This window comes from Salmo trutta, chromosome 26, assembly GCF_901001165.1.
Source record: "Salmo trutta chromosome 26, fSalTru1.1, whole genome shotgun sequence".
Lineage (NCBI taxonomy): Eukaryota > Metazoa > Chordata > Actinopteri > Salmoniformes > Salmonidae > Salmo > Salmo trutta.
Window position 1 is genome coordinate 47,495,665 of NC_042982.1, and position 15,436 is coordinate 47,511,100.

The 15,436-nt window shown below is 41.9% G+C and overlaps 1 protein-coding gene across 1 annotated transcript in view; it reads right to left on the minus strand.

The window, feature by feature from the left end:
• Positions 1-15,436, minus strand: part of LOC115163940 (contactin-5) — a 509,156-nt gene that overhangs the window by 346,468 nt on the left and 147,252 nt on the right. Inside the window, exon 3 of the mRNA XM_029716131.1 lies at positions 1,619-1,831. Coding sequence (XP_029571991.1) covers positions 1,619-1,831 — 213 coding nt within the window. The remainder of the gene's footprint in view (positions 1-1,618; positions 1,832-15,436) is intronic.

Sequence of the window (15,436 nt, forward strand, 5' to 3'; positions counted from 1 at the left end):
GCCGGTGCCAGGAACCAATCAGAGCCACAGGGACGGTGCCAGGAACCAATCAGAGCCACAGGGATGGTGCCAGAACCAATTAGAGCCACAGGGCCAGAACGAATGAGTTCAGAACACCATTCAGTCGACTACACTATAAAGCTGTATGTGTCTGAGACAATAAAGAAGGGATCATCAACTAGATTCAGACCCCCCAAAAAATTGCGAATAGAATTACAAATAATTTGTAGACTTCAAATTGACCGCAAGAAGCCCAAACAGTTATAAGGGTTGACTAAAACATAATCATTTCAAACCTTGCTTGCATTTGTATATGATTACTTTGTGTCTCTGTATTATGGGTAGGAATACTTGGGAACAGATTTCTTACATTTAAATCGCTTGGAGCTGATTTCCTGGTGTTTTTACAGTCTTTTATGTCCAACAATGAAAATTACACACACCAAAGAAATATCGATATATATATTTTTTTGCTCAGAAGACCTGGGGGGGCAAAATATAAACCACACTGGTGCGCGGGCCGTCAGTCGGGGAACACTGCAACAAAGGGTAGTAGTGCCATAGTGCCAGGCAAGCTCAATAAAGAACACACTTTGTTCCATAGTACCAGGAAAGCTCAATAAAGAACACACTTTGTTCCATAGTACCAGGCAAGCTCAATAAAGCAGTGTTCCATAGTGCCAGGCAAGCTCAATAAAGAACACACTTTGTTCCATAGTACCAGGAAAGCTCAATAAAGAACACACTTTGTTCCATAGTACCAGGCAAGCTCAATAAAGCAGTGTTCGATAGTGCCAGGCAAGCTCAATAAAGCAGTGTTCCATAGTGCCAGGCAAGCTCAATAAAGCAGTGTTCCATAGTGGCAGGCAAGCTCAATAAAGTAGTGTTCTGTAGTGGCAAGCAAGCTCAATAAAGAACACTTTGTTCCATAGTGCCAGGCAAGCTCAATAAAGAACAACACTTTGTTCCATAGTGCCAGGCAAGCTCAATAAAGAACACAATTTGTTCCATAGTGCCAGACAAGCTCAATAAAGCAGTGTTCCGTAGTGGCAAGCAAGCTCAATAAAGAACACACTTTGTTCCATAGTGCCAGGCAAGCTCAATAAAGCAGTGTTCCATAGTGCCAGGCAAGCTCAATAAAGCAGTGTTCCATAGTGCCAGGCAAGCTCAATAAAGCAGTGTTCCATAGTGGCAGGCAAGCTCAATAAACAGTGTTCCGTAGTGGCAAGCAAGCTCAATAAAGAACACACTTTGTTCCATAGTGCCAGGCAAGCTCAATAAAGCAGTGTTCCATAGTGCCAGGCAAGCTCAATAAAGCAGTGTTCCATAGTGCCAGGCAAGCTCAATAAAGCAGTGTTCCATAATGCCAGGCAAGCTCAATAAAGCAGTGTTCGATAGTGCCAGGCAAGCTCAATAAAGCACAGCTAAAGTGTCTAAATGATTTAGAATACTATTTGAAAAGTAGCAGCCTGAAATGCGTCAGATGTTGGTGGATGTAAATGTGCACTCTTCCAGTCGGTCCCATATCACACGGGGCACAACACTGCAGGCCTTGGCTGGGCATTAGCTGGGAAATAGAGTAGACTATTAGCCAAGACTGATTGACTGACTGACTGACCTTGGCTCCTGTATTCCTCCTGAGAGCTGAGCAGACTGAGGGCAGACAGGTGATGGTTGGAGAACGATGCCGGCCAGTCAGGAGTCACCAGCCCTCTGCCGTGGTCATGTCGGTGTCGAGGCCGGGGCCACGAACTGAGCAGCGATGAGGAGATGTCTGGTTTCATTCTCAACACTGCTGCGTACGACACTGGCCGTACTGCTACAGCAAAGTCTGCAAAAAAATGAAAGGAGGGAATACGAACTGAGTCTCATTTAAATGGCATATTCACCTAAAAATGTGCAGCAATTCAAATGTTCTACAGAAGCTCATAACAATATGAATAGATACTGTAGAATAACAGCAGCTATCCCCTCTATGAATTAGATACTGTAGAATAACAGCTATCTCCTCTGTGAATTAGATACTGTACAATAACAGCTATCCCCTCTGTGAATTATATACTGTAGAATAACAGCTATCCCCTCTGTGAATTAGATACTGTAGAATAACAGCTATCCCCTCTGTGAATTAGATACTGTAGAATAACAGCTATCCCCTCTGTGAATTAGATACTGAAGAATAACAGCTATCCCCTCTGTGAATTAGATACTGTAGAATAACAGCTATCCCCTCTGTGAATTAGATACTTTATAACAGCTATCCCCTCTGTGAATTAGATACTGTAGAATAACAGCTATCCCCTCTGTGAATTATATACTGTAGAATAACAGCTATCCCCTCTGTGAATTAGATACTGTAGAATAACAGCTATCCCCTCTGTGAATTAGATACTGTAGAATAACAGCTATCTCCTCTGTGAATTAGATACTGTAGAATGACAGCTATCTCCTCTGTGAATTAGATACTGTAGAATAACAGCTATCCTCTCTGTGAATTAGATACTGTAGAATAACAGCTATCCCCTCTGTGAATTAGATACTGTAGAATAACAGCTATCCCCTCTGTGAATTAGATACTGTAGAATAACAGCTATCTCCTCTGTGAATTATATACTGTAGAATAACAGCTATCTCCTCTGTGAATTAGATACTGTAGAATAACAGCTATCTCCTCTGTGAATTAGATACTTTATAACAGCTATCTCCTCTGTGAATTAGATACTTTATAACAGCAGGGCCACATTTTAGCTGGAAACATGTCCAGCCAATTCAATGATTTTTTTAAAAACTATTGTAAAACAATTCTTCACTTTTTCCACATGTTGTTGTGTTACAGCCTGAATTCAGAATGGATTCAATTTATATTTTGTGTATCTGTCCGACACACAATACCCCATAATGTCAAAGTGTAATTATGTTTTTAGAAATGTTTACAAATTATTTAAAAATGAAAAGCTGAAAAGTATTCAACCCCTTTGTTATGGCAAGCCTAAATAAGTTTTTAAGAGTAAAAATGTGCTTAACAAGTCACATAATTAGTTGCATGTACTCACTCTGTGTGTAATAATAGTGTTCAACATGATTTTTGAATGACTACCTCATCTCTGTACCACACACATACAAGTATCTGTAAAGTCCCTCAGTCGAGCAGTGAATTTCAAACACAGATTCAACCACAAAGACAATGGAGGTTTTACAGTGCCTCGCAAAGAAGGGCACCTATTGGTAGATGGGTAAAAATAAAAAAGTAGACATTAAATATCCCTTTGAGCATGGTGAAGTTATTAATTACACTTTGGATGGTGTATCAATACACCCAGTCACTACAAAGATACAGGCGTCCTTCCTGACTCAGTTGCCGGAGAGGAAGGAAACCGCTCAGGGATTTCACCATGAGGCCAATGGTGACTTTAAAACAGTTACAGAGTTTAACGGCTGTGATAGAAAACTGAGGATGGATCAACAACATTGTAGTTACTCCACAATACTAACCTAAATGACAGAGTGAAAACAAGGAAGCTGGTACAGCATATAAATATTCCCAAACATGCCTCCTGTTTGAAACAAGGTACTAAAGTAATACTGCAAAATATGTGGCAAAGAAATTAACTTCATGTCCTGAATACAAAGTGTTATGTTTGGGGCAAATCAAACATAACGCATCAATCAGTACTACTCTTCATATTTTCTAGCATGGTGGTGGCTGCATCATGTTATGGGTATGCTTGTCATCGACAAGGACTAGGGAGTTTTTTGTTGTTGTTGATAAAAAATAAACAAAATAGAGATAAACACAGGCAAAATCCACCTGTCCCACTTCACTAGTTGGTTGCCCCTTGGTCTGCTTTCCACCAGACACTGGGAGATGAATTCACCTTTCATCAGGACAATAACCTGGAGCTGTTTATGGAAATCTATTGCAAGACTTGATAATGACTGTCTAACACTGATCAACAACCAACTTGACAGAGATGGAAGAATAATGTGCAAATATTGTACAATCCAGGTGTGCAAAGCTCTTAGATACAGTACTTCCCAGTAAGACTCAGAGCTCTTAGATACAGTTCTTCCCAGTAAGACTCACAGCTGTAATCACTGCCAAAAGTGATTCTAACATGTATTGACTCAGGGGTGTGAATAGTTCTGTAAATTAGATATGTCTGTATTAAATTTTCAATAAATTTGCATAAATATAAAAAACATGTTTTCACTTTGTTATTATGTGGTATTGTGTGTAGATGGGTGAGATAAAAAAAACAACCATTTAATCCATTTTGAATTCAGGCTGTAACACAACAAAATGTGGAATACGTCAAGGGGTATGAAAACTTCCTGAAGGCCCCTGTAGCCTCAGCGTACTAAAGCACACTGATGGTCACTTTACAATGAGCATGCGACAACAGAGACACAGTTATGTAACACGAGATGGTTACACTTCAGCTTCTTGAGATCACAGAGGGCAACCAACTAGTGAAGTGGGACAGGCGGATTTCCTTTTATAGGCAGCATCTCCATTGGCACCCCATCTCCTATTTAGTGCACTACTTTTGACCGGGACCCATTTGAGACGCAAGCCATAGTCTCAGGACTGATATTTATCACAGCCTCATTAAACAATTATAACTATTTAATAAATGTCTTGCTGTCTGCCTCACTGAAAAGTTTGTGGGGAAGGCTTGACAATGGACAAAGGCCAGAGATTGACGACTGTAGGTGAACTTCTTTCCCAGACAGATGGACGGATGAGGACAGACAGCTAAACATAATAAAACGGTACGGTTTCAAGAAGAGACATTCTAAAATGATTTCTTGGGCACAGCACATACATTCCCCCTCCTCTCTCTGCCAGAGTCCAATTTTTCCTTCTCCAATTCCACTTCATGTTCACTGCACATACATCAATGTCATTTGAGATATAAAAAGGCCCAAATTGAGTAAAATAACAGAACAAGAACAACTTTCTTTAACGTGAGACATTCAAAAAACTGTCTATTAGGCGTGAAGCTCTGCCTGGACTGAGCTGTCATAGCACATCAGTATCAGGAAGCCTCTTCACCCCAAACACACTTCACATGAACAACACAATGACAACAAATCACGGCACACTAGAAGAGATTTGCAAAAAAAAAAAATTGGGAAAAGGAAACCTTTTTAGTTAATTTAGTCAAGGATTTTTTTCTTGACAATATAATTAATGAACCGCGATAACTTTTACATTCAAGTTCGTTTGAAAACGTCAGTCATGACACATTCATAAAAAACTCATCCTATTATGTTTGTATAACTGGAAATGAAAATAAATTAAAGTAAATGACAAGAATTGAAAGAAAATTAGAATAAAAAGAAACAAGTATTGCCTGCAGGGAAAAGAAATACTGTACGCTGAAAAGAATGAGTGATACTGAGAGAACAAAATGAAGGATGATAAGATTGTCTAATCAAAGCCCATGGGCTTCTGGGTGTTTACTTCTCTCTGTGTGATAAAGTATGTTAAAAGACCAAAACAAAACTGAAAATAATCCCAGGTCTTTGGGGAGCTGTCTGCTCTGGAGAGAGAAAATACTACGCTATCTGAAAATGTAAAGTAGGCAATTACTCTACTTATTCATAATTGCATTAAGGCTTAATCAACGTGCAGTGGGCATTTCATACGCCAGGAAACTATAATGAAGAAAGGAGAATCTATTAAATATTAAAGAGGAGTTTGACAGTTGATAAGCAGTGAGTGTGATATTTGCAAAGGAGCCAACTAGGTACCTGCTACACACAGGGAACTGATATGATAATGGATAGTAACTGTATAGAGATAATGGATAGTAATCATGTATATAAATATATATGCATTTATAATGGATAGTAACTGTATAGAGATAATGGATAGTAACTGTATAGAGATAATGGATAGTAACTGTGTATAGAGATAATGGATAGTAACTGTGTATAGAGATAATGGATAGTAAATGTGTATAGATATCATGGATAGTAACTGTGTATAGAGATAATGGATAGTAACTGTGTATAGAGATAACGGATAGTAACTGTGTATAGATATCATGGATAGTAACTGTGTATAGAGATAATGGATAGTAACTGTGTATAGAGGTAATGGATAGTAACGGTGTATTTTTTTTTGTACTGGCCCCCCGTGGGAATCGAACCCACAACCCTGGCGTTGGACACAACATGCTGGCTTTGCAAACACCATGCTCTACCAACTGAGCCACAGAGAAGGCCAGGAGGTTGCAAATTAAATGTGTATAGATATAAATGTGTATAGATATAATGGATAGCAACCGTGTATAGAGATAATGGATAGTAACGTGTATATATATATATATAATGGATAGTAACTGTGTAGAGATTTTTTTATTTTACTAAGTCAGTTAAGAACAAATTCTTATTTACAATGACGGCCTAGGAACAGTGGGTTAACTGCCTTGATCGGGGGCAGAACGACAGATTTTTACCTTGTCAGCTTTGGGATTCAATCTTGCAACCTCCCGGTTACTAGTCCAACACCCTAACCACTAGGCTACCTGCCCCCCAAGTTAATGGATAGTAACTGTGTATAGAGATAATGGATAGTAAATGTGTATAGAGATAATGGATAGTAACTGTGTATAGAGATAATGGATAGTAAATGTGTATAGAGATAATGGATAGTAACTGTGTATAGAGATAATGCATAGTAACTGTGTATAGAGATAATGGATAGTAAATGTGTATAGAGATAATGGATAGTAACTGTGTATAGAGATAATGGATAGTAACTGTGTATAGAGATAATGGATAGTAAATGTGTATAGAGATAACGGATAGTAACTGGGTATAGAGATAATGGATAGTAAATGTGTATAGAGATAATGGATAGTAACTGTGTATGGAGATAATGGATAGTAACTGTGTATAGAGATAATGGATAGTAACTGTGTATAGAGATAATGGATAGTAACTGTGTATAGAGATAACGGATAGTAACTGTGTATAGAGATAATGGATAGTAACTGTGTATAGAGATAACTGATAGTAACTGTGTATAGAGATAATGGATAGTAACTGGATAGAGTATGTGGTTGGACATGCAGGATGTTTTATATTCCAAATTGACATGTACTACGTAGATATAAATATATTAAACCCTCCTTGCGTGTAAGAGCAATTTCCATATTGTTTTGTTGCTAACCTTACTTTGCTACCTGCCAACTTTACGGTTTTTACTTTTTAATTACCGTTTAAATTTAAAAAATTCCCTTGCTCAACTTTTTTCATTCAAATTTTTCACTCCGGACGCTTTATCTGGATGTGGTTTGTCAGGACCTCCACCAGCCGCAGCTAACTAGTAACATTAACATTAACATGATGCCTTCTAATTGCAGTCGCTGTACTCATAATATACAGGAGAACGATCGCCTTACGGCGGGGATAGCTGTGCTGCAAGCACAGCTTCAGACACAATCGTTAGGCAAGGGCAATTTAAGTGTAGGAAAGGATGAAACAGCGTCTGTGCCACCAGTAAGTACAGATAGTAACGTTAGTATAAATCCCCTCGCACGGTCCCCACAGCCGGGCAACTTTCTCATGGATTCTGGAGGGAAATGCTGTAGGAATGCTCAACCGGTGTCGCTTATTCAGCCGACAGAAACTTTCAACCGGTTCTCCCCATTAAGCAACGGGTCGGAGTCAGAGGCCGAGCCTTCTCTGGTCTCTACTCCTCCCGTTACGGGGTCTGAGACGCCGAAGCTTCCCACCAATAGCCCTGACAAATTGAAAACCCTAGTCATTGGCGACTCCATTACCTGCAGTATTAGACTTAAAACGAATCATCCAGCGATCATACACTGTTTACCAGGGGGCAGGGCTACCGACGTTAAGGCTAATCTGAAGATGGTGCTGGCTAAAGCTAAAACTGGCGAGTGTAGAGAGTATAGGGATATTGTTATCCACGTCGGCACCAACGATGTTAGGATGAAACAGTCAGAGGTCACCAAGCGCAACATAGCTTCAGCGCGTAAATCAGCTAGAAAGATGTGTCGGCATCGATTAATTGTCTCTGGCCCCCTCCCAGTTAGGGGGAGTGATGAGCTCTACAGCAGAGTCTCTGGCCCCCTCCCAGTTAGGGGGAGTGATGAGCTCTACAGCAGAGAGTCTCTGGCCCCCTCCCAGTTAGGGGGAGTGATAAGCTCTACAGCAGAGTCTCTGGCCCCCTCCCAGTTAGGGGGAGTGATGAGCTCTACAGCAGAGAGTCTCTGGCCCCCTCCCAGTTAGGGGGAGTGATGAGCTCTACAGCAGAGTCTCTGGCCACCTCCCAGGTAGGTGGAGTGATGAGCTCTACAGCAGAGTCTCTGGCCCCCTCCCAGTTAGGGGGAGTGATGAGCTCTACAGCAGAGTCTCACAACTCAATCGCTGGTTGAAAACTGTTTTCCGCCCCTCCCAAAAGATAGCATTTGTAGATAATTGGCCCTCTTTCTGGGACTCACCCACAAACAGGACCAAGCCTGGCCTGTTGAGGAGTGACAGACTCCATCCTAGCTGGAGGGGTGCTCTCATCTTATCTACGAACATAGACAGGGCTCTAACTCCCCTAGCTCCACAATGAGATAGCCTGCTGCCTGTCCTGCACCCTGTTAGCCAGCCTGCCAGTTTAGTGAAGTCTGCCACTAGCACAGTCAGTGTAGTCAGCTCAGCTATCCCCATTGAGACCGTGTCTGTGCCTCGACTTAGGTTGGGCAAAAGTAAACATGGTGGTGTTCACCTTAGCAATCTCAGTGGAATAAAGACCTCCTTCATTCCTGCCATTATTGAAAGAGATTGTGATACCTCACGTCTCAAAATAGGGCTACTTAATGTTAGATGCCTCACTTCCAAGGCAGTTATAGTCAATGAACTAATCACTGATCATAATCTTGATGTGATTGGCCTGACTGAAACATGGCTTAAGCCTGATGAATTTACTGTGTTAAATGAGGCCTCTCCTCCTGGTTACACTAGTGACCATATCCCCCGTGCATCCCGCAAAGGCGGAGGTGTTGCTAACATTTATTATAGCAAATTTCAATTTACAAAAAAAATGATGTTTTCGTCTTTTGAGCTTCTAGTCTTGAAATCTATGCAGCCTTCTCAATCACTTTTTATAGCTACTGTTTACAGGCCTCCTGGGCCATATACAGCGTTCCTCACTGAGTTCCCTGAATTCCTATCGGACCTTGTAGTCATGGCAGATAATATTCAAATTTTTGGTGACTTTAATATTCACATGGAAAAGTCCACAGACCCACTCCAAAAGGCTTTCGGAGCTATCATCGACTCAGTGGGTTTTGTCCAACATGTCTCTGGACCTACTCACTGCCACAGTCATACTCTGGACCTAGCTTTGTCCCGTGGAATAAATGTTGTGGATCTTAATGTTTTTCCTCATAATCCTGGACTATTGGACTACCATTTTATTACGTTTGCAATTGCAACAAATAATCTGCTCTGAACCCAACCAAGGATCATCAAAAGCCGTGCTGTAAATTTTCAGACAACCCAAAGAATCCTAGATGCCCTTCCAGACTCCCTCCAACTACCCAAGGACGTCAGAGTACAAAAATCACTTAACCACCTAACTGAGGAACTCAATTTAGCCTTGCGTAATACCCTGGATGCAGTCGCACCCCTAAAAACAAAAAACATTTGTCATAAGAAACTAGTTCCCTGGTATACAGAAAATACCCGAGCTCTGAAGCTTCCAGAAAATTGGAACGGAAATGACGCCACACCAAACTGGAAGTCTTCCGACTAGCTTGGAAAGACAGTACCGTGCAGTATCGAAGAGCCCTCACTGCTGCTCAATCATCCTATTATTCCAACTTAATTGAGGAAAATAACAACAATCCAAAATGTATTTTTGATACTGTCGCAAAGCTGACTAAAATGCAGCAGCAGCATTCCCCAAGAGAGGGTGGCTTTAACTTCAGCAGGGATAAATTCATTAACTTCTTTGAGGAAAATATCATGATCATTAGAAAGCAAATTACGGACTCCTCTTTAAATCAGCATATTTATCCAAAGCTCAGTTTTCCTGAGTCTGCACAACTCTGCCAGGACCTAGGATCAAGGGAGACACTCAAATAATGGCCTCTAAACCTTCAAGCTGCATACCGGACCCTATTCCAACTAAACTACTGAAAGAGCTGCTTCCTGTGCTTGGCCCTCCTATGTTGAACATAATAAACGTCTCTCTATCCACAGGATGTGTACCAAACTCACTAAAAGTGGCAGTAATAAAGTCTCTCTTGAAAAAGCCAAACCTTGACCCAGAAAATATAAAAAACTATCGGCCTATATCGAATCTCCCATTCCTCTCAAAAATGTTACAAGAAGCTGTTGCGCAGAAACTCACAACCTTCCTGAAGACAAACAATGTACAGTGGGGGAAAAAAGTATTTGATCCCCTGCTGATTTTGTACGTTTGCCCACTGATAAAAAAAGGATCAGTCTATAATTCTAATGGGAGGTTCATTTGAACAGTGAGAGACAGAATAACAGCAAAAATATCCAGAAAAACACATATCAAAAATGTTATAAACTGATTTGCATTTTAATGAGGGAAATAAGTATTTGACCCCCTCTCAATCAGAAAGATTTCTAGCTCCCAGGTGTCTTTTATACAGGTAACGAGCTGAGAATAGGAGCACAATCTTAAAGGGAGTGCTCCTAACCGCAGCTTGTTACCCGTAAAAAAGACACCTGTCAACAGAAGCAATCAATCAATCAGATTCCAAACTCTCCACCATGGCCAAGACCAAAGAGCTCTCCAAGGATGTCAGGGACAAGATTGTAGACCTACACAAGGCTGGAATGGGCTACAAGACCATCGCCAAGCAGCTTGGTGAGAAGGTGACAACATTTGGTGCGATTATTCGCAAATGGAAGAAACACAAAATAACTGTCAATATCCCTCAGCCTGGGGCTCCATGCAAGATCTCACCTCGTGGGGTTGCAATGATCATGAGAACGGTGAGGAATCAGCCCAGAACTACACGGGAGGATCTTGTCAATGATCTCAAGGCAGCTTGGACCATAGTCACCAAGAAAACAGTTGGTAACACACCACGCCGTGAAGGACTGAAATCCTGCAGCGCCCGCAAGGTCCCCCTGCTCAAGAAAACACATACATGCCCGTCTGAAGTTTGCCAATGAACATCTGAAGGATTCAGAGGACAACTGGTGAAAGTGTTGTGGTCAGATGAGACCAAAATGGAGCTCTTTGGTATCAACTCAACTTGCCGTGTTTGTAGGAGGAGGAATGCTGCCTATGACCCCAAGAACACCATCTCCACCGTCAAACATGGAGGTGGAAACATTATGCTTTGGGGGTGTTTTTCTACTAAGGGGACTGGACAACTTCACCGCATCAAAGGGACGATGGACTGGGCCATGTACCGTCAAATCTTGGGTGAGAACCTCCTTCCCTCAGCCAGGGAATTGAAAATGGGTCGTGGATGGGTATTCCAGCATGACAATGACACAAAACACACAGCCAAGGCAACAAAGGAGTGGCTCAAGAAGAAGCACATTAAGGTCCTGGAGTGGCCTAGCCAGTCTCCAGACCTTAATCCCATAGAAAATCTGTGGAGGGAGCTGAAGGTTTGAGTTGCCAAACGTCAGCCTCGAAACCTTAATGACTTGGAGAAGATCTGCAAAGAGGAGTGGGACAAAATCCCTCCTGAGATGTGTGCAAACCTCGTAGCCAACTACAAGAAACGTCTGACCTCTGTGATTGCCAACAAGGGTTTTGCCACCAAGTACTAAGTCATGTTTTGCAGAGGGGTCAAATACTTATTTCCCTCATTAAAATGCAAATCAATTTATAACATTTTTGACATGCGTTTTTCGGGATTTTTTTGTAGTTATTCTGTCTCTCACTGTTCAAATAAACCTACCATTAAAATTATAGACTGATAATTTGTTTGTAAGTGGGCAAACATACAAAATCAGCAGGGGATCAAATACTTTTTTACCTCTTGGTGATGTCATTCGGAAACATAATGTTAACTTTCACTGCTATGCGGATGACAGACAGCTGTACATTTTGATGAAACATGGTGAAGCCCCAAAATTGCTCTCCCTGGAAGCCTGTGTTTCAGACATAAGGAAGTAGATGGCTGCAAATGTTCTACTTTTAAACTCAGACAAAACAGAGATGCTTGTTCTAGGTCCCAAGAAACAAAGAGATCTTCTGTTGAATCTGACAATTAATCTTGATGGTTGTACAGTCGTCTCAAATAAAACTGTGAAGGACCTCGGCATTACTCTGATCCTGATCTCTCTTTTGACGAACATATCAAGACTGTTTCAAGGACAGCTTTTTTTCCATCTACGTAACATTGCAAAAATCAGAAACTTTGTGTCCAAAAATGATGCAGAAAAATAAATCCATGCTTTTGTCACTTCTGGGTTAGACTACTGCAATGCTCTACTCTCCGGCTACCCGGATAAAGCACTAAATACACTTCAGGAAGTGCTAACCACAGCTGCTAGAATCTTGACTAGAACCAAAAAATGTGATCATATTACTCCAGTGCTAGCCTCTTTACACTGGCTTCCTGCTAAGGTAAGGGCTGATTTCAAGGTTTTACTGCTAACCTACAAAGCATTACATGGGCTTGCTCCTACCTATCTTTCCGATTTGGACCTGCCGTACATACCTACACGTACGCTACGGTCACAAGACGCAGGCCTCCTTACTGTCCCTAGAATTTCTAAGCAAACAGCTGGAGGCAGGGCTTTCTCCTATAGAGCTCCATTTTAATGGAATGGTCTGCCTATCCATGTGAGAGACACAGACTCAGTCTCAACCTTTAAGTCTTTATTGAAGACTTATCTCTTCAGTAGGTCCTATGATTGAGTGGAGTCTGGCCCAGGAGTGTGAAGGTGAACGGAAAGGCACTGGATCAACGAACCACCCTTGCTGTCTCTGCTTTGCTTCCTGTTTGGGGTTTTAGGCTGGGCTTCTGTACAGCACTTTGTGACATCAGCTGATATAAGAAGGGCTTTACAAATAAATGTGATATCTATGAGAATCACACAGTGGTAAGGATAAGTAAGTGGTAAGGATTAGAAAAAAGAGCAGAAATACAGCTGTACCATTGTACCGTTGAAATATAGGTCCTACCATTGTACCATTGAAATACAACCCTACCATTGTACAGCTGAAATACAGGCCTACCGTTGTACTGTGTGTTTCCCCATCTAGAATATACATACCTGTGTCTCTTTGAAAAAAGTAACATACAGAGTTCACAGTGGGGATAGCTCCTGACAGTCACATAGAGAGTTCACAGTGGGGATAGATCCTGACAGTCACATAGAGAGTTCACAGTGGGGATAGATCCTGACAGTCACATAGAGAGTTTAGCAGTGGGGATAGCTCCTGACAGTCACATAGAGAGTTCACAGTGGGGATAGATCCTGACAGTCACATAGAGAGTTCACAGTGGGGATAGCTCCTGTAAGTCACATAGAGAGTTCACAGTGGGGATAGCTCCTGACAGTCACATAGAGAGTTCACAGTGGGGATAGATCCTGACAGTCACATAGAGAGTTTAGCAGTGGGGATAGATCCTGACAGTCACATAGAGAGTTCACAGTGGGGATAGATCCTGACAGTCACATAGAGAGTTCACAGTGGGGATAGATCCTGACAGTCACATAGAGAGTTTAGCAGTGTTAATAGATCCTGACAGTCACATAGAGAGTTCACAGTGGGGATAGATCCTGACAGTCACATAGAGAGTTCACAGTGGGGATAGATCCTGACAGTCACATAGAGAGTTCACAGTGGGGATAGATCCTGACAGTCACATAGAGAGTTTAGCAGTGTGGATAGATCCTGACAGTCACATAGAGAGTTCACAGTGGGGATAGATCCTGACAGTCACATAGAGAGTTCACAGTGGGGATAGATCCTGACAGTCACATAGAGAGTTTAGCAGTGTGGATAGATCCTGACAGTCACATAGAGAGTTTAGCAGTGTGGATAGATCCTGACAGTCACATAGAGTTCACAGTGTTAATAGATCCTGACAGTCACATAGAGAGTTCACAGTGGGGATAGATCCTGACAGTCACATAGAAAGTGTAGCAGTGGGGATAGATCCTGACAGTCACATAGAGAGTTTAGCAGTGTGGATAGATCCTGACAGTCACATAGAGAGTTTAGCAGTGGGGATAGATCCTGACAGTCACATAGAGAGTTTAGCAGTGTGGATAGATCCTGACAGTCACATAGAGAGTTCACAGTGGGGATAGATCCTGACAGTCACATAGAGAGTTCACAGTGGGGATAGATCCTGACAGTCACATAGAGAGTTTAGCAGTGTGGATAGATCCTGACAGTCACATAGAGAGTTTAGCAGTGTGGATAGATCCTGACAGTCACATAGAGAGTTCACAGTGTTAATAGATCCTGACAGTCACATAGAGAGTTTAGCAGTGGGGATAGATCCTGACAGTCACATAGAGAGTTTAGCAGTGTGGATAGATCCTGACAGTCACATAGAGAGTTCACAGTGGGGATAGATCCTGACAGTCACATAGAGAGTTTAGCAGTGTGGATAGATCCTGACAGTCACATAGAGAGTTCACAGTGGGGATAGCTCCTGACAGTCACATAGAGAGTTTAGCAGTGTGGATAGATCCTGACAGTCACATAGAGAGTTTAGCAGTGTGGATAGATCCTGACAGTCACATAGAGAGTTCACAGTGGGGATAGCTCCTGACAGTCACATAGAGAGTTTAGCAGTGTGGATAGATCCTGACAGTCACATAGAGAGTTCACAGTGGGGATAGCTCCTGACAGTCACATAGAGAGTTCACAGTGGGGATAGATCCTGACAGTCACATAGAGAGTTTAGCAGTGTGGATAGATCCTGACAGTCACATAGAGAGTTCACAGTGGGGATAGATCCTGACAGTCACATAAAGAGTTTAGCAGTGTGGATAGATCCTGACAGTCACATAGAGAGTTTAGCAGTGTGGATAGATCCTGACAGTCACATAGAGAGTTCACAGTGGGGATAGATCCTGACAGTCACATAGAGAGTTTAGCAGTGGGGATAGCTCTTGACAAATACAGCCTATTATGAGGAGAAGTCTCTTGTCAGTGTGACTGGTTGGGTGGACAGGCTTCAAGCTCTCGTCAACTGTCACCTCCATCTGATGAAGGCACTGACCCTCACAGATCCCTCTGGTCTCAATCTCTTCACAAGGTAGAAAGCAGAACAAGACCCAGGCAATGTTCCAAATGGCACCCTATTCCCTATTTAGTGCACTTCTTTTGCCCGGAGCCCTATGCCACCCTATTCCCTATTTAATGCACTTCTTTTGCTCGGAGCCGTATGGCACCCTATTCAGTGTACTACTTTTGCCCAGAGCCCTATGCACTAGGGAACAG